The following is a 26,842-nucleotide window of genomic DNA, read 5'->3' on the forward strand; positions in this document are numbered from 1 at the left end:
TTCTGCTGTGCCTCGCAGTCACAAAGCAAAAGAGAAATAGGATCCTGGTCTTCATAATCGCTGTCTATCGAAGGTTGATCAGGTAAGATGTTCTGCGGTGGGCACTCTTCAGCCCTTCTAAGGGGCGGGGGAAGAAGTAGGGTCTTGAAAATACGAAGATATAGAGTGGGCTGTCGTCACAGTGAACTGGCTTTTGCTTCGATTCATCCCACTTGTCGAAATAGTCGTAGAACTCCTTTCTCGACTTTTCGGAAAATTTAAAACGAACCTCTTTTTACTCGCATTTATTTAGCGCGTATTACAGGAGATCGTGCGATTCCCTGCAGCGGCTCTCAGCGGGACACCGGTGGCTCACTGTGCTTCGCGATTCCAACTCGGCGGCGAGACCAGTCATTTAGTTTCTGACCAGACAGTCACAAAATGTTTACGGAAATGTGCGGGCACCGTTGTACGTTTATTACAGGAAGGGGGGGGGGGCGGTTGAGCGAGACCGCTTTTTGCTACAGCTCTGCATATTTTTAATTCCGTACTGCTTTCGTAGCGATCCTTTCTCGTGTATGAATGGAAAAAAGTCTCTATAACACCGACGGTACAGCGACCGCTATTAGAGTCAGGCGTTAGAGCACTGCCGGCAGATTGTCGGGAGGTCGCGATAAACTTGGGGCGGCTTGCACGAACATTCAGTAACGAAAATAATAATGAATTTAAGAACGCGTTCCTGTGCGGACTAGGCGTTGTCTATGGAACATTCAAGAACGCGTTCTTAAATTCGTTATTATTTTCGTTATTGAATGTTCGTGCAAGCCGCCCCTGGTTGAAGTAGTTGTCTTCGATAATGGAGCGTGCGTATGTTGTCATAAGACAAATCGGAGCGGAGGCATCCACGAGGTTGTAGGAAGATGCCGGGACCGCTAAACTCACCCGCTCCACAGGTGCTGAGAACGTTGCTCCCAATTTCCAACTTGCTGACAATAGGCCCTTTCAAAGTATACTTTGAAGAGTGTTTAGTGAGAAAACGACATAAATACCGGGCAGATAGGACGGTTAATGTTGTTAACAATGAGATCCGCCGCCAAAGCTTTGTTTTTGAGAAGAAGAATTAATATATAAAATTGTCATTTGATGCAGAGGAAAAGGGTTAAAAATCGGCAAGCCTCTGTTTTGGTGCACTCCTGGGGCTTGCTAATGTCTTTTTTAATTGTCCGCTAAATTTAACCGCTTCTTTTCAGTGAAACGCTAAACAATACTTTGATGTGGCCAGATTTATTAGTATTATGCTGGGGGAGAGAATGCGTAGAGGGACATGAGCGCATCTATAGTTTCGTTTTTTTTACTTTCTATATTTATTTTCGCCGCAGGACTGGCGTTCCAATATTCTTTGTCATCACGTGCATCTTCGTGCTTCCACTTTTTGTAACCGGACCGGATGCCAAAACGTTCTTCCAGAAGTTCAACGAAGAGATTGGGGAGAACTGGTGGCACTTGATCATTCCGATAAGAAATTTCTTTGATATGACCGAAAGGGTAAGAGTTTTGGCCGATCTCAGCCTAATCTACGGATGTAAAAGGGCGTTGGTATTCTGCGCAACAGCACATGGAAGCAACTCACGTGGTATTAATTGACACAGCTCTGATTCCAAGTTAAACTCGGGGGTTTTGCATTACAGAACCACGATCTGATTATGGGGTTCGCCGTAGTGGGGGACTGCAGATTAATTTTGAACATCTAGACGTCTTTAACGTGCACCCAATGTACAAGTTCACGGGTGTGTTAGCATTTGGTCGCCTACGAAATCCTACTGCCACGACCGGGATTTGATCCTGTGTCTTCGTGCTTAGCAGTGCTCAGTCAAATTTCACAGTTGTGCGCCGCGCAGAGCTCGCAAGCGTAGCGCGAAGTCATATTTTTCTCAAGCGCTCTCTTTTCGACAGAAGCCTGCTCCTCCCTCTCTTCTGGACGCTTTATTTCGTAATACGGCAGGTTCCCATACGCACCTGCTATTGGCCAATAGTTGACATCTATCAAGAGGGGTGTTTGGATCAGTGCGCTTCTTTCTACTGTTACTGTGTATATTTATTGACGCAGTTTAATAAGCAGGCTGCAGCAAGCAAAAATCTGCTTTCGGATTTTTATAATAAATACTTACTTCTGGAAGAAGTCGACTAATCGTCTGCTTACACTCGGCCGTGGCCACCCGCGTAGGAGTTGCAGTTTGGCCGCCCTGCTTATCGGTGTCGTAGCCGTCGGGTAAAGCCGATTTCGACTAGTTTTGAACACTCAACTAGCCTCGAACCATGGGTAACTTAAGGTCAAACCGCACGCACGCTTGCCAGTGCGCGGTCACTCCTGGTCGCTCCTTGTCAGACGCCTTCGCAGACTTCTCTTTGTATTGAGCTATTGATAAAACTTCGGACTGCGCAGTGGATGTGGCTGCTATCCATCGGTCAAGCGGGCGCAGGATAAATCCGGTTTGCACACCACGTAGCACGGCCAGACTGGAGCATATGAGCGCGAGCGCGCACTCAAGCCCTGTCGTGCACAAAGCAAACGCTGCGTATGCGCACTATACAGTTGTACGTAGCTGCGGTCTGCTACGTAGAGTACATACCGGGGCCACCGCGGGGTGCCGCGACGAGTCCGCTGGCTGAGCGCACTGCGGCTCGCTGAAAACAACCGCGTTTGGCTCGTTGTAAGCGCTAAAATCACGAGTAGTGGCGTTTACGTGAACATCCACGATCAAATTTGAACTGCGTTTCACGGGGATGGTCAGTTGTTGGTGCGTTGTGGGCACGCCCCGCTCAGCCGTAGCATTCGCAATGCACGTTATTGAAGAAGGAACGGAAGCGCCACGAAGGGTATGGATGGAGAAAAAAAATGAAGTTCTGCTGGCATCGCCGTGTGGACGCGGTTTCTACGCTTACCTGGAGTGGCTTTCCCGCATAACTTTTGCGGGGTTCTCACCCGTGCTCTTGGGACAAAGTAACGACAACACAGTAGTGCAAACAATCACAACGGCATTTATTGCACCTTTCATAGACTAATGCCTGCTAGCCGAGTTGCTATCCACAAAGTATATGGGCGCGCGACCAATCGCGGAAGTCCGACTCACCGCGACCGGATAACGAGCGAATATGTTCGCCCTATGCTGGACACCAACGCCTGGTCGTTCGCGCGTACGGTCACGCGAACGACCAGTCGTTCGAACGATCGTGTTCGTCCATTCCGGGGTAGGCCTCGCGAGACGGTCTCGCAGAAGCATGGATCGGCGCACGCGCAGAACGTCCGCGCCGCTTTCCGAACCCGAGCCAAAGAGGAAGAGCCTTCACCTTTTTGCGCCTTTAGGTGACGTGCAACAGAGCAACACTCGCGCCATCTCTCGTACTACCCTGCAAGCATACCGACCGCCGCAGTCAAGCCACGCGGCGAAGCCGGATTACAGGAGACGGGAGCTACGTGAGAAAACAACATATCAGGGGGCGCGTGAGAGTCGCGAATTCCCACACTTTGTAACTCAAGGTGGCTTACCTTGAAGCAACTCTGGTTCCCTAAAGGGAGCCTATGCAGTAACTCTACAGCGCCATGGCGAACAGTGCCACCTTTGTCAGAGACCTCGTTTCTATCATGCTATACAGTGCACTGTAACGTGCGAAGCAGGCGAGAGTCCGGAAGAAACATATGTCGGATGAATGGTGTGGCCACAGTGTTCTGCTGTCGTTTCATAAAGTTAAGATTTCCCTAAAGGGCCCCTCATCCTGACTGGGCACTACACAGAGGGTGCGCAGATCACGCGGTGACGATCATGTCTGCAAAACAATACACCAATGCACATGCGAAAACAGCTGAAAATACAAACAAAAGCCCACGCACCATTCTGTTCGGAGGATTACGACACAGGTGTGGCGCATTCCGGTTCCTGTTAGAAACCTGCAGCCCATTACAAATGTGAATTTGCGTGGATTTCTCACGCCTCTATCTGGAATTGTTGGAGGCATTTACATGTAGAAAAGTGGGTCAACTGTATAGTGTAGGTGAAATAATCTGCCGAAAATAATTTTATCTTGCCACGAACTTGGCGGCAGCTAGTGCCTTTGCTGATGCAGCGTACGTAGTTAAATTGCTTCGCTTATGGCTATTAAAAGAACTACTACAGTTCTTGGTGCTTTGAACTCTGGCAGTGGAATTTACATTTATTTGTTTCAGAAATTTGAAAGATTTGGTGCTTCGTGCAATATAAATAGCAATATTTCTATTTTTTTGCGTTTATTTCGTTATGTGACAATATCTGTGCGCCTGCAGCATTGCAACACGCTGAAGTTAACTAGAACAAAATAGAATGATACAAAGCCGAAGTCATCTGCACTTTATCGCAGCCGTCTGATATTTTGTGCGGCTTCTTCAGAAATCGTAAAAAAATATTTATTGGGTAGGCTGTATCGGGGACGCAATCGCAGTGGGGTACGTGAAAAAGCCTTGAGCATGCTGCTGCTGAGGGTGTATAGGCACTAGGCTACAGAGATGGCGTAACCAAATGCACAAGTGACATTTATTCATGCATTACAAAGCTTACATTAACTTATGATTCAGTTAGAGGGGGGTCCTACGGTCTAATCTTACAATCGGGCTCGCTCCCTATTCGTAGTTGGCCCGTTATGGCCGAAGGTGGTGGGCGAGAATTGGCATCCCTCTGTCTTGCTACCCAAGTCTCTTCGGGCCATGTCTAGACCCTACGGTGTCGAACACACAGCCCAGCAACCGTCAAACTTCTGCCACACATAGCGCACTTGTAAGCCTTATAACTCCCGGTGAGCACGGGTTTTAAGTTTGATGGATCATATCTACTTTGGCTGAGTGATCGCTCAAACGCGACCGCTCCCGCTCGGATCGACAAACGTGCTCCCGAGCTACGCCTCTCTGAACGCCGAGCGAAACGGTATGTTTAGCTCCGATAGCGTCATGCGTGGCGCGACTACTGCGCCACGCATGATCTGCGCATGACCTGCACCACGCATACTGCGCGTGACACCTGCATGATCAAGTAACGGCTTCTTTCATCTACACAACACCAAAGTAAGACCGCGTGTGTGGTGCGGTTGCAAATGTATAAGCGACATTTCTGTCACACATCTTCGTTGCATTTCGTTGCATGCGGTTTCTTCAAGTTGCCTCTATGCTGATCGAAATTAAAGACGTGTCCCGTCAAAAGGAAGGGGTCCTAATTTACGCGTTATAGGCATTCTACATCAAATTTTTGGCGACGAAAAGTGGCCTTTTCTCAAGATAGCTTTCACCGAGTTCTCAGCAGACGTGCCAGTAATGTACCCACGTACCTTTCAAAACGCTACATTCATTCAATTGTAAGGATGACGAAAAGCGCGTTTGCAAAACGGTCAAATACTTGCACTATAACCGTCAACAGACGAATTGGTGTTCATGACTGAAGCCCTTAGAATAGCGCCGAGTCGGCGTTGGCTTGGACTTCACCGGTTACGGTACTCGTACAAAAAAAAAAGAGAGAGAAATGAATGATTTTATTCATTTTACGGCCGCTTGGTGTCGCTGTAGGTATATTGCTCCCGTTGGGAGTTGTTCTAAGGGGCCAGTTTGCTGTTAGTTTTTCAGAGATAGTCTCAATACTGCGGCCTGTCACCACTCTTTAAGGAAAAGTTTAAACAGGACTAAGAATGTTTGTCATTTCGAAATTATGCGCAGATAATGAAGGGTAGCTTCGCTTTCTTGACTGTCCTTGAAAAAAAAAATTATGAGGCCAATGGCAATTTATTTATTTATTTATTTATGCATTCGCAGACCGTGATGATCCATCTATGGTATGTGTCTGCAGATTTCCAGCTTTTCGTCGTTTCTCTGCTGGTTCTACAGCTGCTGAAAAGGTGAGCTCATAGTAGTTTGGAACGTTGACTAAGCGACCATCCATACCGGACAAATTTATTAAACGGGCAGCGGTAGATGGCGAGCTGGGTGTTCATCATATCAGTGGCTGCCGTATTTATTTTCGTCACACGTTCTAAACCTAAGCTTTTGAAAAGATGAAAACTACTCACGCCGAAGCCTTCTTTATTTTCCCCCTGATATGCGCTGAAGTATGATTCTCTGTAGTTCGCATGGTCGACACACGCAGCTTCAATACACTGCCACAAAACTTCCTTTATACACTGAGATGTCGCATCCGAGTCAAATGAAGACCCTCTGTAAAGCGCCCTTCGATAATGAAGCCAATAAACGCGGCCCTAGGTCGTCCTTTCAACGCTTCTGGGCTAATTTGGAGGAAACACGAGTGATATTGTGGGGCAGTATCTTCTGGGCCCATAGTCAAAAAAAGGAGGCTAAAACTGTCCGTGAGAGCTGGTGGCAGTTAATCGTAATATAGGACATATCATTAGCGAAGCCGGCTGGCCAATGTAAAGAAAAAAAAAGCGTTTATGTAAGAAATGAAAAAAAAAAAATAAAACATCTGCCAGAATTTGTTTTAAGGTGAATGTCGATAATGCGATTAGTATTGAGGCAAATGATGCATACCGTGTATAGCCACGTACCACCTAAACACGTCATGTACGAGGCGTGTACCTACTGCAGGCCGGCTCCTCTTTCGCGCTTCCCTCTGTACATGCTGTGCCATCTTGGGGCGCACATGAGAAGTCCGTGCTTAGCCTCCGGAATGCGTGACAAACCTGTGAGTCCAAACAATGAGAATTAATCTTTCCCCGCGCGCGTTCGTGGCGCAGCGTGGTATAGCGTGGGGCTGCTGCGCTTGAGAAACCTGTATGACGTGGCTTCGATTCAGCCCAGCACTGGATAAACTTTAGCGAATTTTCATATTTAACGCATAGCATTATTTCCCTCATTCTCGGCACTTTGCGGTAGGTAGCTAGGTAGGTTCCTGTTTCGCCTCGCTTTAATGAAGATAAAGTAATGGGGGACCCACGGTGGAATCAAACCTCTACTCATCGAGCACAAGCAGCCCGGTGCTGTAACAATATGGCAACGATCGCACGCATATGCTTCCGTCGTTCCAAAGCCAGCCAGTTCTTTGAAATGCTCGGCGCGTTCGCCCCTTACCACATCATCGTCTTCGTTCCTTGTGGCAGTTCGCTTTCTGAGGCACCGTGTTAAACTGCAATAATTCCCGGACTGGCCCACATTCATCAGCATTTTATTCGTAGCACGCTGCGAGAAATTCTGCAACGTTGTACCGACTTCGTGAGCACCCCAAGTATAGATGCTTTAAAATTTCTTCGCTGGAGTTCAAATGGCCGTCGTCGTTTTAACACGGTCCACTTGACACAGACATAGGTGCGTACGTAGTCGCTGATGACGTCACGCACGAGCTCGCTTTACACACGCAACTGCGCCCACACACAAACATGTGGGTCCACCTGGTAGCACTTTGCAGAACCCTAAACAATGATAGATAGCCAGGTATATCTGCAAAAGGCTTCGCACAACCTAGATCCTCACAGTGCGTGGAATCTGCATAATCTTTCACTGAATACCGTTCGTGGAAGACGTTAGGCCCACATTATTAGACTACTTTCATTAGACATTATTGCACTACCTACAAAATCGACCCGCATGTTTAGAGTGCACTACCTCTGAGATCGGCCCATATTTTTGGTTACACACCGGTAGACAAAAAAAAAAAGAACTGCTTGAAGTATCCAAAGAATGCTAATGGCATTAAGAACATAGCTTTGTACGTTCGACGAAATGTGAAGAGTTAATGGTTTCATGCATGCATCATCCCTGCGTGAGTCGAGACGCCGAAGCAGCGTTCATGAACCTTTTGCTTTGTAACAACATTGTTTTCATTGGCCGGCGCCAGCGTATACGTCATCAGTTATCAGCGGCGACCGCCGGCTTTCTTAACATACGCCCCGAAATGTTTTCGCCCGTCCCGTTTAATGTGTGTGCATGTCGTAATTGAGCCTGCCATCGTTCTAACGCCCTGAACATGAAATCCCGCACAGTCAGAAAAGGCTGGCCATAGGAGCGTTCATCGGGCTTTCTGTGTTGGGCTGCGCCATCGCATTGTGGACTGCGACGGACCCTGATATCCTGCCCTTCATTACCTTCCCTTCATTCACAGAAACGTAAGCATGATTTACCATTCCTAGCGGATTCAGCAGACGTACCTATATACGGTACACGTAAATACGAAAGATCCGCGAGTGATTCGATGCATGGTATAATGAACTTACGTTGAGACAAGCCTGCATGCTGCAGCCGAATGACAGCGGGGAAATGTGCATTAAACGTCGAAATGTTTAATGGATATAACTATAACTTTGTGTTTACTATTTTGGTCTTTGGTTATACTTCTTTCATTTTTTGTTGTTGTTTCAATGATTTCGTGCGGTTCGCGTTGTAAGCTTGGAGTTTCGTAGGTTTTACGCTTACGCCGACTGTTGTATACTGACATATATGTTTATATCATATTACTTTTACAATTATTGTGTTCGATTTGATTTCGTAGTTAGCTTTCCTTTCCTATCTATTCTGCGACATGAACTGTTTATTTCATTGTTCTGCCATGCTCTATACTTGCGCATAATATGCATGTGTTTTCTATTACGCGGTCACTTGCCGCGGCGGTTCAGTGGCTGTGAAGATTTAGGTGCACGTTAAAGAACCCCAGGTGGTCAGCATCGATTCGGAGTCGCCTGTCAGGGCGTGTCTCGTAACCAAATCCCGGAATTTAATTTGACACAGTTTGGGCCTGGCAAGTACTCTCTCTTTCTCTTATACCCCAGTCACACGGCCATATCCTAAGGTCCTTTGAAGGAGCGTGGAGCTTTCAGAGGAACATTAGTTCAAGGGATATGTGTCAGTGCTACACGGTCTCCAGGCAGTCCCTGCTGAAGCTTTTAACAGAAATCGCAACGTATCATAAAATGCAAAAGTTAGGAGGAACAAGGGGGGGGGGGGGAAGCTAACGACGCGCGGAAAAAAAACGAGGACAGTTCGATGCGTACCAGTCGATCACCAAATCCCACGTGGCATCCATGTTGCGTCGGTGTTGCTGATGGTGACAGGTCGTGCCGGCGCTGTTGTACCGGAGCATTCATCATTGATATGGGGAGTGTCATGAAAGCGTTTAGTGCTTAGAAACTTCCGTAATACACGGAAATTTGTTTTTAGCGGGAAAAAAATTAAACTTCCGTATGTATGGAGAATTTTTTTGTCTGCTGTCGGACACCCTCTAGGCTCAAAAGAGTATTCCGTTGATATTTCAAAGGACAAACGCGGAATCTATTGACGCAAAGTTCGCTTCAACTAGGCCTCCTTTTTATGCGCCCTTGTGACAGCGTGCGTATTCCCTTGAAGTAAAGGATCTTTGGTTCAAAGGACTTTGAAAGTGCCCGTGTTACGGGGGTATTCTACACGTGCATGCGGGAACCTTATTTAACAAATGCCCTACACGCATTTGTGCAAAGAACACGCATTTGTTCACAGAGGTTATTGGGTAAAAAAAAAATGCCGAAAAATGTTTAGTCGTAAATGACATCTGACACTTTTTAAGAACTCTTTCGTGTGTGTGTGTGAATTGATGGCGGGTACGTTAGCGCGGTATTATTTCTTACAACATGCAAAACACAGTATTTTTTCCTGTTGCAGTGCCATGTTGAAAACCATGAACAAATATTACATGCGGCCTTTCTACCACGCGATATGCTTCTTCAGCGGTTGCATAACGCTCCTCGTCCTGGACAACTTCAAGAATCTCAAAATTTCAAAGGTGAGTCGCCGTCAAAGAAAGAAAGAAAGCACGTAGCCTTGTGTCAACATTGACCACCACCACCAGGACTGATCGTTCGTGCACACGCCCTGGCGTGCCTCAAGCGCGCACAAACGGCAGAATAACCCCCCCCCCCCCACCCAAAAGAAAACAAGAAAAAAACTTCAGAGGCAAACGAAGTAAAAAAAATGGTTAGACGCATTTTATTATCAAGCTGTGTTCTTTTTTATAACACTGCTTCAACAGTCATTGATACTGAATCGAAGTACGAGGGGGGGGGGGCAACGAGCAATAAATCCAATAAAAGGCATCTTGTGGGGACCACATTCTTCGGACTTCGAATCTACGAGAACTTGCTGCATGAGTTGGTACTTGCTGTCAGACATAACTGCCAGTAAAAAACTAACAAAAAAACACCGCGCACAAAACACAGGCACGAAAGAAAACACTGCACGACAAGACAGGTAGCCCTTCTAACTGATCTATTTTTGGTATACACACCCGAGAGTAAATACAGACACGATCGGGGGGGGGGGGGTCATGCGCAGCATCCGCATCAGTCGCACGTAACCGGGCAACCAACATTCGACTAATCTAATTCTCAGAATTAGACAGCTGCCATTGACGCATTGCTTGTACATTGCGCCGTCTAATCTTTTTTATGTGTGTTTGTCTAATCTGCTTCCGTTAATTCTTTCGTGTCTGTTTTGTGAACCGTGTTTAGACATTTTCGTTTTGCAAGCTACCCCCGCAAGCAGCGTACGAGAGAGCAACCTCATTTGGCTTTGAGACAGTCGGCGAGCAAGGTAGAAAATTCGTACCCAACTCCACAGGCATGCTCGTGATGCGGCTCAGCAAAAAATAAAAGAAATAAGTCAGTGCTCTTTCACTCTGTGAAGAAAGATTACCAGCGAAGCTGTGTGTGAGGACCCCTTAATGGCAAACTGCACCTCCGCCGCGGGTCGGTCCGGTATTGCACTATCTTTGGTATCGGCCCACGTACACTGTAGACGAAAATAAACCCAACTGGGAGTTTTTAACAGGTGATGTGCCCTAAAACCTCTCCATCCTTGAATATGTACTCCGATCTATGGGAGCAATACAGCGGCACTCCCTCGTTTCACTGCGTTGGCTAGCTGCGGGAGGATTAAGGCGACATGACGCGATTTTACTCTGCTTCAAAATCTTGTTCTCCTGAAAACTCCACACAGGGAGTTTTTAAAAAACTCCCCCCGCCGAAACAGGTTGGTCACGGGGCGCTTCCAATGAGGCTGCGCGCCGCGCCAGCGACCGGCCGCGTTCGCCAAAGTCGGTAGTGCTCATGGCTGACAGCTTGTTTGACATCTGTGAAGTGGCGTTCCGTGACAGCTTTTAGTCAATTTGCTTTCCGTATTTCCTTCCAGAAACTGTTATAGGCGTGCCCGAAGCTCACTGTATCTCAGCTTCAAGTACGTTAGCTGTGTTCACTTTGCTGACAACGATGAAGGCAAGAGCAACGTATTCAAGTGCGGAAATACATTTGGGTATACCTCGAAGCAGCTCATTGACTCGCGACGTCGGCACATGTATCTGACTGTGTTTTCGTGCTTCGTGACCGTGGCTTGTGTTCTTCAGTACGTGAAACGCTACTTTTATGTACTTGTGAGTAGATGCTGACAACGTCCGGTGTAAGGTTTGAAAGGACCGCGTAGCAATGGCAACAGCAGCCATTGTTCGAGTGACGACGTCCGTGCTAGTCGCACACGAATGGCATACTCAACGTTTGTTGCGGTGATGTGTGGCCAGTGAGAAAGACCGGAGTGCAAGCAACTGTTTCTATGTATCTGTGTAAGGATATCCTCGCCCAAGAAAAACGGTAGGACATAAGTATGCGTACTGTAAATAAAGCTTCTTACTGAGCGATGTGAATCGAATTGTTATCGTGCACTTCTGCTTTGATCACGCCGTTGCTTCCTATCTTGCATTAGATTATGCTCTATCCCAGATACTGATTTAGAAGCATGCTTGCTGGTTTTGGGTGCGAGCATTCGCTCAACCCGCCGTGGTTGCTCAGTGGCTATGGTGTTGGGCTGCTGAGCACGAGGTCGCGGGATCGAATCCCGGCCACGGCGGCCGCGTTTCGATGGGGGCGGAATGCGAAAACACCCGTGTGCTTAGATTTAGGTGCACGTTAAAGAACCCCAGGTGGTCAAAATTTCCGGAGTCCTCCGCTACGGCGTGCCTCATAATCAGAAAGTGGTTTTGGCACGTAAAACCCCAAATATTATTAGCATTCGCTCGACAGATCAGCGATGTAGCTCCTTTTCACAACCGAAGATTGCTTGGAAGCTGAGCAAGTAGTGCCGTCTAGAAAGGCACTACTTTATTCAGAAAATGTACAACTACGCACTTCTCGGTGTTACTTCGGCTGCTGCGGGTCATGCTCACGCCTAATAAGTTCTTGCTACGCTACGACTATTTCGCACAAATTTAATTTTGCCATGAAGCACACGCACTTACATTTTTCTAGCTTACTGTAACTAACGCACTACATTTTGGCCGAAAACGCCAGCAGTGTGCGAAGTCGCTTCAGCTCTAACAGAATGACATGCTAATTTTGAAAAATTATGCCATTAACTCATTTTCTCGCTATTCTGAAATAAAAGTTTTGTGTCGATTAAGGTCTTGTGTTAATTTCAGAGAGGCAGGTCTCGTATGAGCGAGCATGTGAGTCATAATTCTGAAAACAGCACAGCTGCTCACTAGGTGGTTTCGAGGCACACAGTACCCTGGCTATATATACCGGCAGCGTTGCTTCTTGTGTGTCGCGTGTACGTTGGATGTCTTTCAAAGTTCTGCATTGGCCGTCTCTGAAATGTTTACATATGTCATGATTTATGTGCTTTCATTGACTTGTTTCGTTGAATTAGACGCAGGCTTCAGTGTGTTTCGTAATTTGACCAGTAGCCTCTGCATACAAAAATCTTCACGTAAACTAAGGCGATACCTCTTTTTATACTCCCGTTGCACCTCGAAAAACCCTGTCCGGTGCAAAGAAAAAAATTATAAATTTGAAAAATACTCCCATGTTCCACGCAAAAATTCCGCTCGCACGGAGTAAAAATATACTCCGATCATACGGAGCATAATAAACTCCCAACTGAGGGGTCGCTATGAGGACAAGCATTATACTTCTACCTGGGAGTTATTTCCGTTTACAGTGTCTGGGGAGTGCTTAAAGCATGCTTCACCGCCACCGCCGGTCGACCCAGTAATGCACTATATTCGGGATCGGCCCACGTATATGGGGAGTGCTTAAAGCGTGCCTCACCTCCACCGCGCGTCGGCCCGATAGTGCACTATTGTAACGTGGTAGCGACAGTCAAGAACATAGTAGAAATAGCCAATGAGCATTCGTGTACGCAGCTACTCGGACAGTCCTGAGCCAGTCCGGGACGACAAATCGAAGAGCACCCACTGCGAACTACATTTGGAGGACATAGGGGGTGACGGACGTCAACGTTTAAGGTAGTGACAGCTGTAGGTTGCGACGTCTGCAAGCAGCTGTGTCGCTGAGGCAGCAACAGCCGCCGCCGATTCCTTGACCGCATTCTTGTGCAAGCTCCCGCTGGCGCTCGGGACGAGCGGATTCCATCTTTCGGAATAGCGCGCCGCATACAAACACCTGCCCATCGCCTCTCCTACTCGCGCCTGCGCGGCCTCTAATTGGTCGCCTCCTCACCCCGCCTCCTCCTCATTCGCTTCTTTTTTTCTTCGGGAGAGAGCACCTTCCTAGGTCCGCCCATCCTATCTGTAGATCGGATACTGATTCCGCCGGCGCACGCCGAGTCTCAATTAGGAGTGTATGTGCACCTCAGAGCATAGGTCATCGGTAGGCGCAGCCAATCCCCTACTGCGCGCTTCCTCACCCAAACATTTGCGCCGCCACGCGCGCCCGTAGCTGTTGCCTCTCTATGTCTCACTTAGTCTCGCCTAGCCTTTCCTCCTCTCCACTTCGCTTTTCATAGCTGCGCCGAGTTTTGAGCGGTCGCAGGGCACGGCTGGAACTCAAGCTTAAGAGAAAACTTTAGCTCGGGTGTTGCTAACTAAATACATGTAAAAGGAGAATTCGTTTTTCTCGGCAACCACTGCACCAAATTTGGCGAGGTTTGTTGCATTTAAAAGAAAAACTTGAAATCTAGTGACTGATGGTTTCGAACTTTTTATTTAGATCATAAACTTTTATAAAAAATTGGCAAAAATCTAAGATTTTTAGAAATCGAAACTATCAAGTTTACAACTCTGTAACTCGTCAATAAAAATGATATCACAATCCTCTAAATTGCATATAATATTACATCTAAAGCGGAAAAAAATGATATGTTACACATCAAACTAAAACAATTAGTAATATGAAAATACACCTTTTGCACAACCCTTGTACACAACCTAACAAAATCACGTAAGATATAAAATTAGAAATCGAATTTGTCCGCTTTTAATGATCTAATGGGTGCCGTTTACAGAAACGCGATATCTGTTTTTGATGCAGATGTAGTGATTTTTAAACTTCGTGCTTCCATATTTTTCAAACTTTCGAATTTTTGAAAATCTTTTTATCAAAACTCAGGCCCTATATCGAAAATCCGCTTCCAACAGTCGCTAGAATTTAACTTCCTCTCTCAAATGCAACAAATTTTACTAAAATCGGTTCAGAGGTTACCTCGGAAAATTGTTTTTGCGTTTTTCACGTATTTGGATAGGCCGCGTCGGATTTGGGCCCGAGCTAAAGCTTCCGCTTAAAAACGTATTCGCGAACGAATGCCACGTCAGGCACCTAAAACCTCTCAGAACATACGTAACCGATATTGTTCCAATGCTATTCAAGTACGCGGCGGGAGAAAATCGTACGAAATAAGCAATGGCTAAACTACGCCGAACGCGTGCGCACTTTGCCAACACGCATCCGGGCGGCCGAACGCCGCGCCGTAGCATGAGGACTGCTCGCAGCGCCACCGCCACCGTCATTCGGAAACAGGCCTCGCTCCCGTCGGCGGACGGCAGAGTCGCCAATATTCTAGGGACCACAGTGAAGGGCTACTACGGACTCTAAATAAAAGAAGCGTGGACTCAAACGTGCTAGCTTAGAGAACTCGGCCTGCGCCAAGATGGTCCGAAATAAAAGAAAAATACCCTGCATCGCGTGACGTCATATTGACGTAACGGCGCTGGTTGTTCTTTCGTTAACATTAAACTTGCGATCTTGTACTTGCCTGAGCTTCTTGCGTGTGGGGCTTGGCCTACCTTTTCTCCAATATGTAGTGACCAACCGTTTCTGCGCTAAATGGATGAAAACGAGTAATGTAAGAGCTCTCCACCAGCCTTAACTATATGCAGCGTCGCGCTTTTGTGCAATTTTAAGTATTGTCCCTGTCGATAATTCATTTATTGTGCGCTTTCTCTGGTCCAGGCTATGAACGCGGCGGGATGGTTCGTGGCCATTAGCTGCGCGCTGTGCGTTGTGCTCATGAAGTACCCCTGGTACAGAAGACCGGATCCCACCTCGGAAGCTGTGAAACTGCTCGCGGCCTTCTTTGACCGCGTCCTGTGGTCAATATTTCTCTCCTGGTTCATTTTGGCTTGCGCCACTGGCCGAGGCGGTGAGAGTTGTGGCGCGGTTTTGTCGGTCACAGTGTTCTGCTAAATGGCAGCAAAAAACAAGGATAGATATCTAGATATGTACACATAGGTATAGACAGGTATAAATAGATATAAACAGACAGATATAAACAGGTATCAATATAAGCATAGATAGATAGATAGATAGATAGATAGATAGATAGATAGATAGATAGATAGATAGATAGATAGATAGATAGATAGATAGATAGATAGATAGATAGATAGATAGATAGATAGATAGATAGATAGATAGATAGATAGATAGATAGATAGATAGATAGATAGATAGATAGATAGATAGATAGATAGATAGATAGATAGATAGATAGATAGATAGATAGATAGATAGATAGATAGATAGATAGATAGATAGAAACTGAAACCTCATTTTACAAAACCAGACTTTAGCAACTTCTCGATTTTATGAGCAACAAAATCGTTGCCGTGAGCCAGAGAGTTCAGTACGATCATGAATTCAATCTGAAGGATTGAATTTAGCTCGAATTACGAAGAACTGAAAGAAAGATAGGCACGACCAAAAAGTACAAAAATGACGCGGAGAGTAACCCACGGGTATAACAGCCCCATGGCGCAATATATACCTAACACTACATGAATAGCAAACACGAACAGTAATCCCATGAAACATGTTGCGTAATCAAGCGAAATTCAATCCAGGGAATAAAGAGCAGCATCGATTTTCCCTTCTGATTATTGTGATTGTTACTGTTCATCCGGTTGTGCATAATTTCAGTACGAGTCCACAATAAGTCTGCCTTGGTGTGCAAAGCTACGGAGCCTGAAGTAAGTAAACGAACAAACAAACAAGCAACCAAACGTATAAATAAATATATAAAAGACTAGTAAACGGCGAAGCTGTCGACACACACACACACACACACACACACACACACACACACACACACACACACACACACACACACACACACACACACACACACACACACACTGTGTGGACTTGGCAAAAATTGTTTTCAGTGGTAACTGTAGGGAGTTTATGGAAATAGATTTCTCGTATACATGAACAAGTCATAATTTTAGAGGAGGGTTAAATTGAGATAGTCTTCCACGTAGCGTATTACGAGTAGTTACAGAAAGCACGTCGTCGAAGTTTTGTCTAACACTGTTCAACCATGCTTCTCTGATGCGGATACGAATATATGTTGGAAGCACAAGGAAGCAAACAACTACATTGTATCTTCGTTTCCAGTGGAGTTAGTGATATGTATAGAGTCATGAATTTAAATTACACTGCAACTAAAACCATTGCAAGTTTCTCGTCACGGTATATGCAACCGAAATAGAAAACTACGCAACAGATAGACGGAAAACGTATTTTAGCAGTTTCCGGTTATTATTATCGGTGTATGAAACTAAAAGCCTTTCAACATTTCTTGAATACAGTGTGCAGAGAAAGCTTTAATTCTATATGTACAGATGCGATGGATATTTGTGATTCGTCCTTCACTAGTCTGCTACCCTGGTTACGTGGGGCGCTTTCGACCTGGTCGACAAATTCAGTCCATATTGGGCACAATCGCGATTGAAAGTGCCTGCGTGGCAGCCGTACATAAACCCCTTCAGGTATATTCCTCTGCGTACCCCACCTCTCTCTCAACCCATTCTCTTCGTTTCTTCTTTTCTTTCTTTACCCTGTACGTTTGTGTGACTTGGTAAATAACTTTCTTGCCTTTTCCAACTCAACACATTGTCTCTCTCTCTTGCAGGATTCGTTGCTAGAGTACTTTCCTCGGACGTATTCGTGCCTCTGGCCAAGCTGTCATTCGGGGTCTACCTCATACACTACCCCTTCATCATGGTGATGCTGCATACTACTAGGGAGCGCCTGCTATGGTCTCACTTTACTCTGGTAAATCCATAGCAACCACTAGGCCTTTCTTTTCGTCCCAACTGACGCGAGATTACGTCAGCATTTTTTAGCAGCACAGCAGTTGATGTTGGCTCACTTTATTGAAGTCCTGCAGTTAGCAAGCCATTATATGAGCACTGCCGTTTATTTACTCTATACACAGGGCAATGATGCTCTGTTTGTCGTACGGCAGAGCGACGGCCACGCTGCAGCGATTTATAGCACCGCCTTGGTTGCAGGGCAGTTTTACAGCATGTTAACCGCATGAAACTGGGTTTGCGGTGTCCGTAAATTTCTGCTTTTTTCGTTCTTTTTTTCTTTCATTTCATTTATGCGTGCCCTCGAGGTCCGAAGGCATTACGGAGGAAAGTGGTTGAATTCGTAAATAGACTAATAAGACAAAACTCCTGGTTATACAGTGTTAGGTTGATGTCTGAGACAATGATGTCTTGCATAGAAGAGATTCACCCGGATGGGCGATCCCATTCTTGAATGAATGCTGGCAAGCCTTAGAGCTTAGTATTTACTGCGGTTAACGCGTGAAGAAGAGAGTGGGGAACATTGATCAATGTGGAGCTATGGAATACAGTAGAGTTTGTGAAATAAAGAAACCCGGCAATATTTGTGGCGGCACGCAAGTGAGGATAGTTTAAGGGCGCTCTTCATGAATGTGAGACTAGGCGTGTGGTTATTTCACTCCAAATTTTAATAGAGCAAGTTTGTTGTTGCATGTAGTTTCAGTGTAAGATAGGTTTGGCATTAAAAAAGAAACCAGCCTCGTGCATACGCTACAAATGGGCTATTTCTACTAATTTTTGCTGTATCGGTGAATTATACTTGCTCTACCCACGGCTCAAAGACGCTGCCTCGAAGAATGCGGGAGCGAAGCGACATAAAAGCTGAGCGAATCCCGTTTCCTTTTACTTGTTCCGGTCGGTATCCTTTAGTGGCTACTTTAGTAGCTATGTAAACGATACTTGAAGCTACTCGTAAATCAGCAGTGCTCTAGTTAGATTATAAGCAATGTGTTAATTCCATCAGAACGCTCGTTGTAATCAACGCTTCAAACATGTAGAAATGATCCTCAAAAGATTCGCGAGTGATTATTTTTCCATTTGCACTGCTAAATTTAACCTTTACTCACGATATCAACCTGAAATGACGGTATGATTTTGAATGTATAAAAAAGTCGCAGTTTCGCCCGAAAGGCGAAGCATCGATTGCGAAAGCAAATTACTGGACAGCCAAACGAAGTAAGAATAGTAGTGTTATCGAGTGTATAAACTTGTAAACATAGGCGAGCTAACTAAATTAAGAAGTATGGTGTCACGCGCGCACAAGCAAACATGAACACATCTGGCTCGTTGACCGCTAAAACTCGCTATCAAAACGCTGGCGTGAGGAAAGGCAGCAGCAGCAGCGAGCGAAGCGACATTCTTGCTGTCTGTCGCTTCAACGAAAAGTGAGCGCCGAGAACACACAGCACGCACAAAGCTACCATCCGCCGACGCACCTAGACTTTGCCCCCAACCCAGATGGCTCTGAAGATACAGCCGGGCGACCGCGCCCAGCCGCTACATGTGCAGTTGCTGCTGGAGCTAGGACGCTGCCCCCTTTCTCCCCTCTCCCCGGTGCCTCGCAACGTTGGGTGCCTCGCGCATGACGGGAGACGGCACCCTTCCTGTCCGCTTTCGTCTCATTCACGCAGGCGCCGCGACCGTCGGCTTCCCCTCGTATGCCTTCACTCGCCCATACAGCGCAGAGCGCGCGGCGATAGTGTTAGCGACCTTGGACTTTATACGGAACCTCACGGCGACGGCGACGGCGGAAATGCGCTTGGGGTGTCTATATAATTGCCATCGCAATAAAACTGGTCGTTCAATCGCCTCTTTTATTCTTGGAACTGCAACGGGGGGTGTTCGCCTAGCAGCACTAGCTCTAGGTTGCAGCGGTAGGCTTAAAACAGGTCGGTGCTATCTCGAAACGGGGAAGCAAGCACACCTTGTCGTCTTCTTCTCATCCACTAGCACCATGCCCGCTGCCCAGTGCCTTCAGTACAATCACTCCGCACCGAAAGAGTAGCCAACCTGGCGACCTAAGGGCACGAAAACACAGAAGGGTCATGGCACTGCTTGAGCCGGGAGACGTGCACAATTTCCTGGCCGCGACGACGCTGGTCGGAAGGCGCTTCCGTTGGCTCGATGAGGTAGTTGACCGCGGATGTTTTCTTCAGTACCCGATAAGGACCGTGGTACTTGGAGAGGAGCTTAGAGGAAAGGCCTGGAGGAGTAGAGGGCACCCACAACCAGACCAGCGAGCCAGGAGCAAAGCACGTAGCCGCAGTAGATGAATCATGGCGATGCTTTTGGCGCCACTGGTCCTGGGATGTCAACGAACGAGCGAGCTGGCGACATTCTTCGGCGTAAGCAGCCGCTCTAGAAACAGTCGTGCACTCCGAAGCATCTGGTCGGTAAGGCAGAATCGTGTCCATAGTGCATGAAGGTTCGTGTCCGTAAAGGAGAAAGAAAGGGGAGAACCCAGTGGTGCTTTGCGTGGCGGTATTGTAAGCGTAGGTGACGAAAGGCAGAATGCGATCCCAATTCGAGTGGTCAGATGAAGCATACATGGCCAACATGTCACCAAGGGTGCGGTTGAAACGCTCTGTCATCCCATTAGTTTGAGGATGATATGCCGTGGTGGTACGGTGAATGATGCGACACTCCTTTAGCAATGCTGCAACGACGTCGGAGAGAAAAACGCGACCGCGGTCGCTCAGTAATTCTCTAGGTGCTCCATGGCGTAAAATCAGGTTTCGAAGGATAAAACTGGCGACGTCTTTTGCTGTGGTAGATGCTAGGGCTGAAGTTTCGGCGTACCGCGTGAGGTGGTCGATAGCGACAATAACCCAGCGGTTGCCACTTGGAGTGGTGGGAAGCGGACCGTATAGGTCAATGCCGACGCGGTCGAACGCGCGCGCGGGGCATGGTAAAGGTTGCAAGGGACCGGTGGCATGTTGAGGTGGCGTCTTGCGTCGTTGGCATATGAGGCAGGACCGGACGTACTGGCGAACGAAGCGGTACATACCGCGCCAGTAGTACCGAAGCTGGATGCGAGAGTATGTCTTTAAGACACCAGCGTGGCCGCATTGGGGATCGTCGTGGAACGTGGCGCAGATGTCAGGGCGCAGGTGTCGGGGTATAACAAGCAACCACTTGCGACCGCTCGAATTGTAGTTGCGGCGGTACAGCAGGTTATCCCCAATGATGAAGTGCGCGGCTTGACGACGGAGCGTCCGAGAAATTGGCGCTGGCGACTGGCTAGACAGGAAGTCAATAAGCGAAGAGATCCATGGGTCCTTGCGCTGCTCTGATGGCATGTCGGTAATGTTGAGGGCGAAGGCTCCATGTGTGGAAATAGACGAGTGGACAGGACCGGAGGGCAGGGGTGACCGGGATAGAGCGTCTGCGTCTGAATGTTTTCGGCCGGAGCGATAAACAACGCGGATGTCGTACTCTTGCAGGCGCAATGCCCAACGGGCGAGCCGACCAGTTGGATCTTTTAATGAAGATAACCAGCATAGGCCATGATGGTCGGTCACGATGTCAAATGGACGCCCGTACACATAAGGACGAAATTTTCCGATTGCCCAAATGATGGCCAGACATTCCTTTTCAGTAACCGAGTAGTTCGCCTCGGCTTTGGTAAGGGTGCGGCTGGCATACGCGACGACGTACTCTTCGAAGCCATCCTTGCGTTGTGCAAGAACAGCGCCGAGCCCGACACCGCTAGCGTCCGTATGGATCTCAGTTGGTGCAGATGGATCGAAGTGTCGCAGTACTGGAGGAGAGGTGAGAACGCGTCGCAGTTCTTGGAATGCGTCGTCGCATGCCGGGGACCAGGCTGATAGGTCAGAACTGCCGGTGAGAAGCTGCGTCAAGGGGGCGATGATAGAGGCGAAGTTACGGATGAAGCGCCGGAAATATGAGCACAAGCCGATGAAACTGCGAAGCTCTTTCATGGTGGTTGGTTTGGGGAACTCGGTTACGGCGCTAAGTTTCGTGGGGTCCGGGAGGATACCGTCTTTGGAAACTACATGACCGAGAATAGTAAGTGTGCGAGCGCCGAAGTGGCATTTCTTCAGATTGAGTTGCAGTCCTGCAGTGGAGAGGCACGCAAGGACTTGCTCGAGGCGGCTGAGGTGCGTCGCAAAGTCGGTGGAAAAAACCACAATGTCATCCAAATAACAGAGGCACGTTTTCCACTTCAGCCCTCGAAGAATGCTATCCATCATTCGCTCGAAAGTGGCAGGCGCGTTGCAGAGGCCGAACGGCATGACGGTGAATTCATATAGCCCATCTGGAGTTACAAAGGCTGTCTTTTGGCAATCGGCCTCTGCCATTGGCACTTGCCAATACCCGGAGCGTAGATCCAGCGAGGAAAAGAATTCCGCTCCCTGCAGACTGTCCAAGGCATCGTCGATGCGGGGCAGAGGATAGACATCTTTGCGCGTTATTCGATTAAGGTGGCGATAGTCGACGCAGAACCGAATGGAGCCGTCTTTTTTTTTAACAAGGACAACCGGAGATGCCCAGGGACTGTTAGAGGGCTGGATGATGCCACGCTCCAGCATGTCGTCAACGTGCTGGTCGATGACACGGCGTTCAGCGGCCGACACACGATACGGACGCTGGCGCAATGGTGTTTGCTGGCCGGTGTCGATACGGTGAACGACTGCGGACGCCCGGCCCAAGGATGGTTGGCCAATGTCAAATGAGGCACGAAAACGCTGGAGGAGCTTGATGATTTCGGTGTGCTGCGCAGGTGTGAGTTCTGCGTCGACGGCACGAGCGAAGACGTCTACAGGGGCATCGGTCGCGGCGGGAGGAGTTACGGCACAAATCGGAAGTGATGCCGTATCACCAAACATGGTGGCCGGAAGAATGCTATCGAAGGCTTCAGCGGTACCCAGGCACTCGTCACGGAGTAGGGATGATGGGCAGGCGGACGGATTGCACACGTAAAGGGCAGCAGAACCTTCGCAAAAAGTGACGACAGCAAACGGAAGAAGAAAGTTCCGGCGGCGCGCACAGGTGGTCGACGGCGTAAAAAGGACAGATGAGTTCGCAGCAGAGCTACATAACACAGGAACCAGAGCGGCGGAGAAAGGTGCAATATCGATGTCAGAGGCGGCAACAACTTTAGGAGAATAATGGTCGTCAGGGTCAAAACACGGCACTGATAACGTAAGTTCGCAACGAGCGCAGTCGATAAGAGCTTGATTTACAGATAGGAAATTCCAACCAAGAATAACGTCGTGCGAGGAACGAGGCAGGACGACAAATTCGATAACATGCATAACGCTTTGAATGACAACCCGGGCTGTGCACGACGCTGAAGGCTGAACGCGATGCGAGGTTGCCGTACGCAGAGAAAGAGAGGTAAGGGGAATGGTCACTTTGTTCAAATTGCGGCAGAGCTTCTCACTAATAATAGAAACGGCGGCTCCGGTGTCGATAAGTGCGTGTACGGTGACGCCGTCTACGGACAGTTCAATTTCGTTCGCCGGCGCAGAATGAGGCCTTGAAATGTTCGACGGAAACGCAGTCCTTGCCTCTGGAACTGCGACTGCTAGTTTTCCTCTCGGGCTGGGCTGGGTCGGCGAACCATCGGGGAAATGGATCGGCGACGTGGGGAAGCCGACCGGCGTGAATCGAAGGGGAGGCGACTGTAAGAGGTGTCCGGAGGAAGGTTAGATTGGTCCTGACGCGGAAGTCGAGCAGGCCTGTAGCTTGAGGCACCCCCACTGTCAGGTAAACGGGGGCTGCGACGGCGGCAGAATCGTGCTACGTGGCCCGGAAAATGGCATGAATAACATATTGGCCGGTTATCAGGTGTTCGCCACGGGTTGACGACAGGGGCTCCAGCAGCCGAGTAAGGAACGACTATCGGACGCGAAGGTGGCGGCGGTACATGGAAGGTGCCGGTGGCCCGGTAGGAATCAGGAGCCGGAGGAGTGTAAGGCCGCGCGACAACGTCAGCGTACGTTAGCGGTCCAGCTGCAGGCTGCGGAGGAGGGGCAGATGGCAGCGCCGCGGCAACTTGCGTCTGAATGACGTGACGAAGCGAAGGAGCCAGGGTTGTCGACGGCTCGGGTGCGCTATTCGCCAGAGAGAGTTGGCGTGCGACTTCCTGGCGGATGAACTGCTTTATCTCCGGCATTAAAGCAGAGATGTCGGCAGCGTCGCGACCGAAGTCCAACGGGGAGAGATCCGCAGTGTCCTGCTGAGCAGCGCGTGTTGATGCACGTTGCTTGTGCAGCTCGTCGTACTGCTGGCAAAGCTGTATGAGCTCGGCAATCGTCCGGGGACTCTTCGCGACGAGCATTTGAAAGGCATGCTCATCGATGCCTTTCATGACGTGCTTGATCTTGTCTGCTTCATCCATGGATGAGTTGACGCGCTTGCAGAGCGAGAGCACGTCTTCAATGTAACTGGTGAAGGTCTCGTCCTGGCGTTGAGCTCGACCACGCAAGCGCTGCTCAGCGCGAAGCCGGCGAACTGCGGGACGGCCGAAGACCTCAGCCAAAGTCGCCGTGAAAGCCGACCAGGTGGTAAAATCGGCTTCGTGATTGCGGAACCATAGGTTGGCCACGTCAGTCAAGTAAAATATGACATTTGTGAGCTTGGCGCGGTCGTCCCACTTATTATAGGCGCTTACACGGTCATATTCGGCGAGCCAGTCTTCCACGTCGTGGTCGTCTGTGCCGCTAAATATAGCCGGATCGCGCTGGCGGATAACACCAGAGCAGACGATGGCCGGGGGCACGGGAGCAGCAGCTTGGGACGGTCCCGGTTCATCCATTGTAACAGCTGGTAGTAGCGTCCGACTGCGGAGTTCCAGGATGTTGAAGAGAAACCCAGCAGCTCCACCAAATGCAACGGGGGGTGTTCGCCTAGCAGCACTAGCTCTAGGTTGCAGCGGTAGGCTTAAAACAGGTCGGTGCTATCTCGAAACGGGGAAGCAAGCACACCTTGTCGTCTTCTTCTCATCCACTAGCACCATGCCCGCTGCCCAGTGCCTTCAGTACAGAACCTTTATATACAACGCCAGAGAGAGAAAAAATTATCAAGAAAAGCAAAGAGGTCGGCCTGAGCTAGTATGCTTTGACCTGCTACTCTGCATAGGGGAAAAAGGAAAGGGGACAAAAAAGAAGAGTGATGAACTATCATGATGAGCACAGGAGAAAGGGGTGCATATATAAAATAACCACGTAACCACGTTTCCTAAAAGGCATGAGTCCAGTCCGGTTCTGTTCAAGCCCTTGCAGTTGTTCCTACTGCGTGGTCATACACTGCGGAAAAAATAGCACTTTCAGACAATGTTTCCTTTCCAGTGCCTGGGGACATCGTGGAAGCCAGCATGTTACGCTACGACACATAGAGAGGGAAGTCGCACAACTGATGTTGTACAGTCTCAGACAGTTGGCAGTCTTCACAGATCGGGCTGTTCGCCTGGCCGACAAGTTTTGCGTAGCGTCGAGCAAAGGCGACGCCAAGGCAAATTCGATGACGCATACTTGTTTGGCTTCGCTTGACTTCAGCTGGGAGGCGTGAAGCTCTGCCAGAGTATAGTTATCGCAGGCGCCCGTACAGATGCTCTGGTTGAACCCAGTAAGCTACTGTGCAATCTCTCGCATGAGTGAAGTCAACACAAAGTTTGCATCGCTTCGCCAGTACGGTATTTTTACGTCGACTGTTTTAGACGCAGCGGTTCCGGCTTCCGCTTTAGCTAGCTAATTGCTGGCGACGCCACAGTGTCCAGGTACCCTTTGAATGACCGTTTTGCTGCACAAGATCCAATACATGTGCGACGTCTGAGGTTGACGCATAAACTGGCCTCTTCTCGAGAAATAATTGCTTGCACGATGGACTCGGCGCTGTTAGAGGGTAGCTGTAAATCCACAGTATACTGACTTTGGCGAAGTTTTAGGTCGTTTACGTGGACAATTTAAAATTATTGAGATAACGCTGAGCTTACTTGAGCAGAAGCTAGGGCGAACAGATGTGGACCTTCACGATTGCTATCTTTCGGATAGCACACACTGTTTGGAGCCTGTGTGCTGTTTGCAATACGAACAAGCGAATCAGGGAACGTGGTGACTGGTTATTCCTCGTAAACAATGGCATCATCCGTTTTTATGATGAACTAGAGAGAAGGGTGGGAGTGACTTTGATAAAGTTTTCTAAATTGCTTCCAGAAAAAAACTTGGCCCTAGTCTCTACGAAACAAGTTACGAAAGTACCAGTTCTTGCTTCTGCAGCGTAAATGTTTTTTATACAGTTGAATGGTCTTTTTGAATACTTTTTTTAATTCCCTGCGCCAGCGTTCGGAAATACCTATAGTTATCGCACTTCTCTATAGCTTTCACAATCATAGTACGTGAATTTGATAGTCCCGCTTGACGCAAGCTTTTCATGGCTTATGTTTAATGCAGTTGGTACTTCCTGCTTGTGCCGTTCACGGTATGAGCGATTATAACCTGCTGCTAACGCGCCTCGCAAGGGTCTGGCCCGTCCGGGTAGAGTTGGTTTAGCGCCTAGCTGGCACAAAGTTCAAGGCTTCGGCTGCTCAAACGCAGATGGCATATGGTTTATTATTTTATAGTGAAGGGCAGAAATACACACAGACACGAAGAAAGTGGCGAAAATATTCAACCGAAAGTACAAGTACGTGACATGGATGTTTGCAGCGGATATTGCCATTAGATGGCAATGATTTAACCTAACATCATGCTTCTACGGGACGAAGTACTGTTAACGTGTAACGCCTGCGTTATGACAAATTGGCGCTTTGCCAGGGGATCATATTACAAGGGCGGCGTGTGAGAAACATTTCCCGCGATCACGCTCGTGGCGTATCTGCGCGGCTGCGTCCTTCACGTTTATTTTTTTCTTCCTTTCTTTTCTTTTTGTGGAACTCGTGGAATGACGAAAAATGTCACAATGGTTACGTGTCTTCAATATATATGCAGGCACTGCTTTGTCCTTAATATTTTTAATGCGTTTTTTTTTTGCTCGTATCATCTCAGGTGACCCTATTCTTTGGTGTGTTCGTCTGGAGCAACATCTTGGCGTACATGGCGTTCATCGCTTGTGATGGACCAACTGCCGCAGTGGACAAGCTGATTTTCCAAAGACTGATGGGACGAGGAAGACCCGCAAAGCGAGAGATGCAACCGGATGCTAGCGGCGCAGCAAATGGGGAGAAACTGGGAGCTAACCAAGTTCCTCCGCTGTGGTCCAAACTTTGATCTCGTCTGTTCTTTTTCGTCTTTTGTCATTTACATCGCTCAGAAAAACCTCCGCTGCCGCCGTCGCTTTAAGCGCCAGAGGATGGCGCGCAGCGCGACTTCTCCTGACAGCTGCCACTCTGCCGCTATATTTCACATCTATAGGAGAATTAGACATCGCTCTAGTTTTCATTACCATGCAGAAGTTTCAATAAACACGCGTGAGGAAAACGTACGAACCTCATGATA

The 26,842-nt window shown here is 48.2% G+C and overlaps 1 protein-coding gene across 1 annotated transcript; it reads left to right on the forward strand.

Moving 5' to 3' along the window:
• Nucleotides 1–26,842, forward strand: LOC142570484 (nose resistant to fluoxetine protein 6-like). The gene is made up of 8 exons (XM_075678870.1): nucleotides 1–82; nucleotides 1,359–1,524; nucleotides 5,807–5,889; nucleotides 7,984–8,106; nucleotides 9,632–9,752; nucleotides 15,202–15,391; nucleotides 17,162–17,304; nucleotides 26,393–26,842. The coding sequence occupies exons 2-8, from the start codon at nucleotides 1,513–1,515 to the stop codon at nucleotides 26,612–26,614; spliced, it is 894 nt and encodes a 297-aa protein (XP_075534985.1). The 5' UTR covers nucleotides 1–82; nucleotides 1,359–1,512; the 3' UTR covers nucleotides 26,615–26,842.

This window comes from Dermacentor variabilis, chromosome 1 (genome assembly GCF_050947875.1).
Source record: "Dermacentor variabilis isolate Ectoservices chromosome 1, ASM5094787v1, whole genome shotgun sequence".
In the NCBI taxonomy this organism is placed as follows: Eukaryota; Metazoa; Arthropoda; class Arachnida; order Ixodida; family Ixodidae; genus Dermacentor; species Dermacentor variabilis.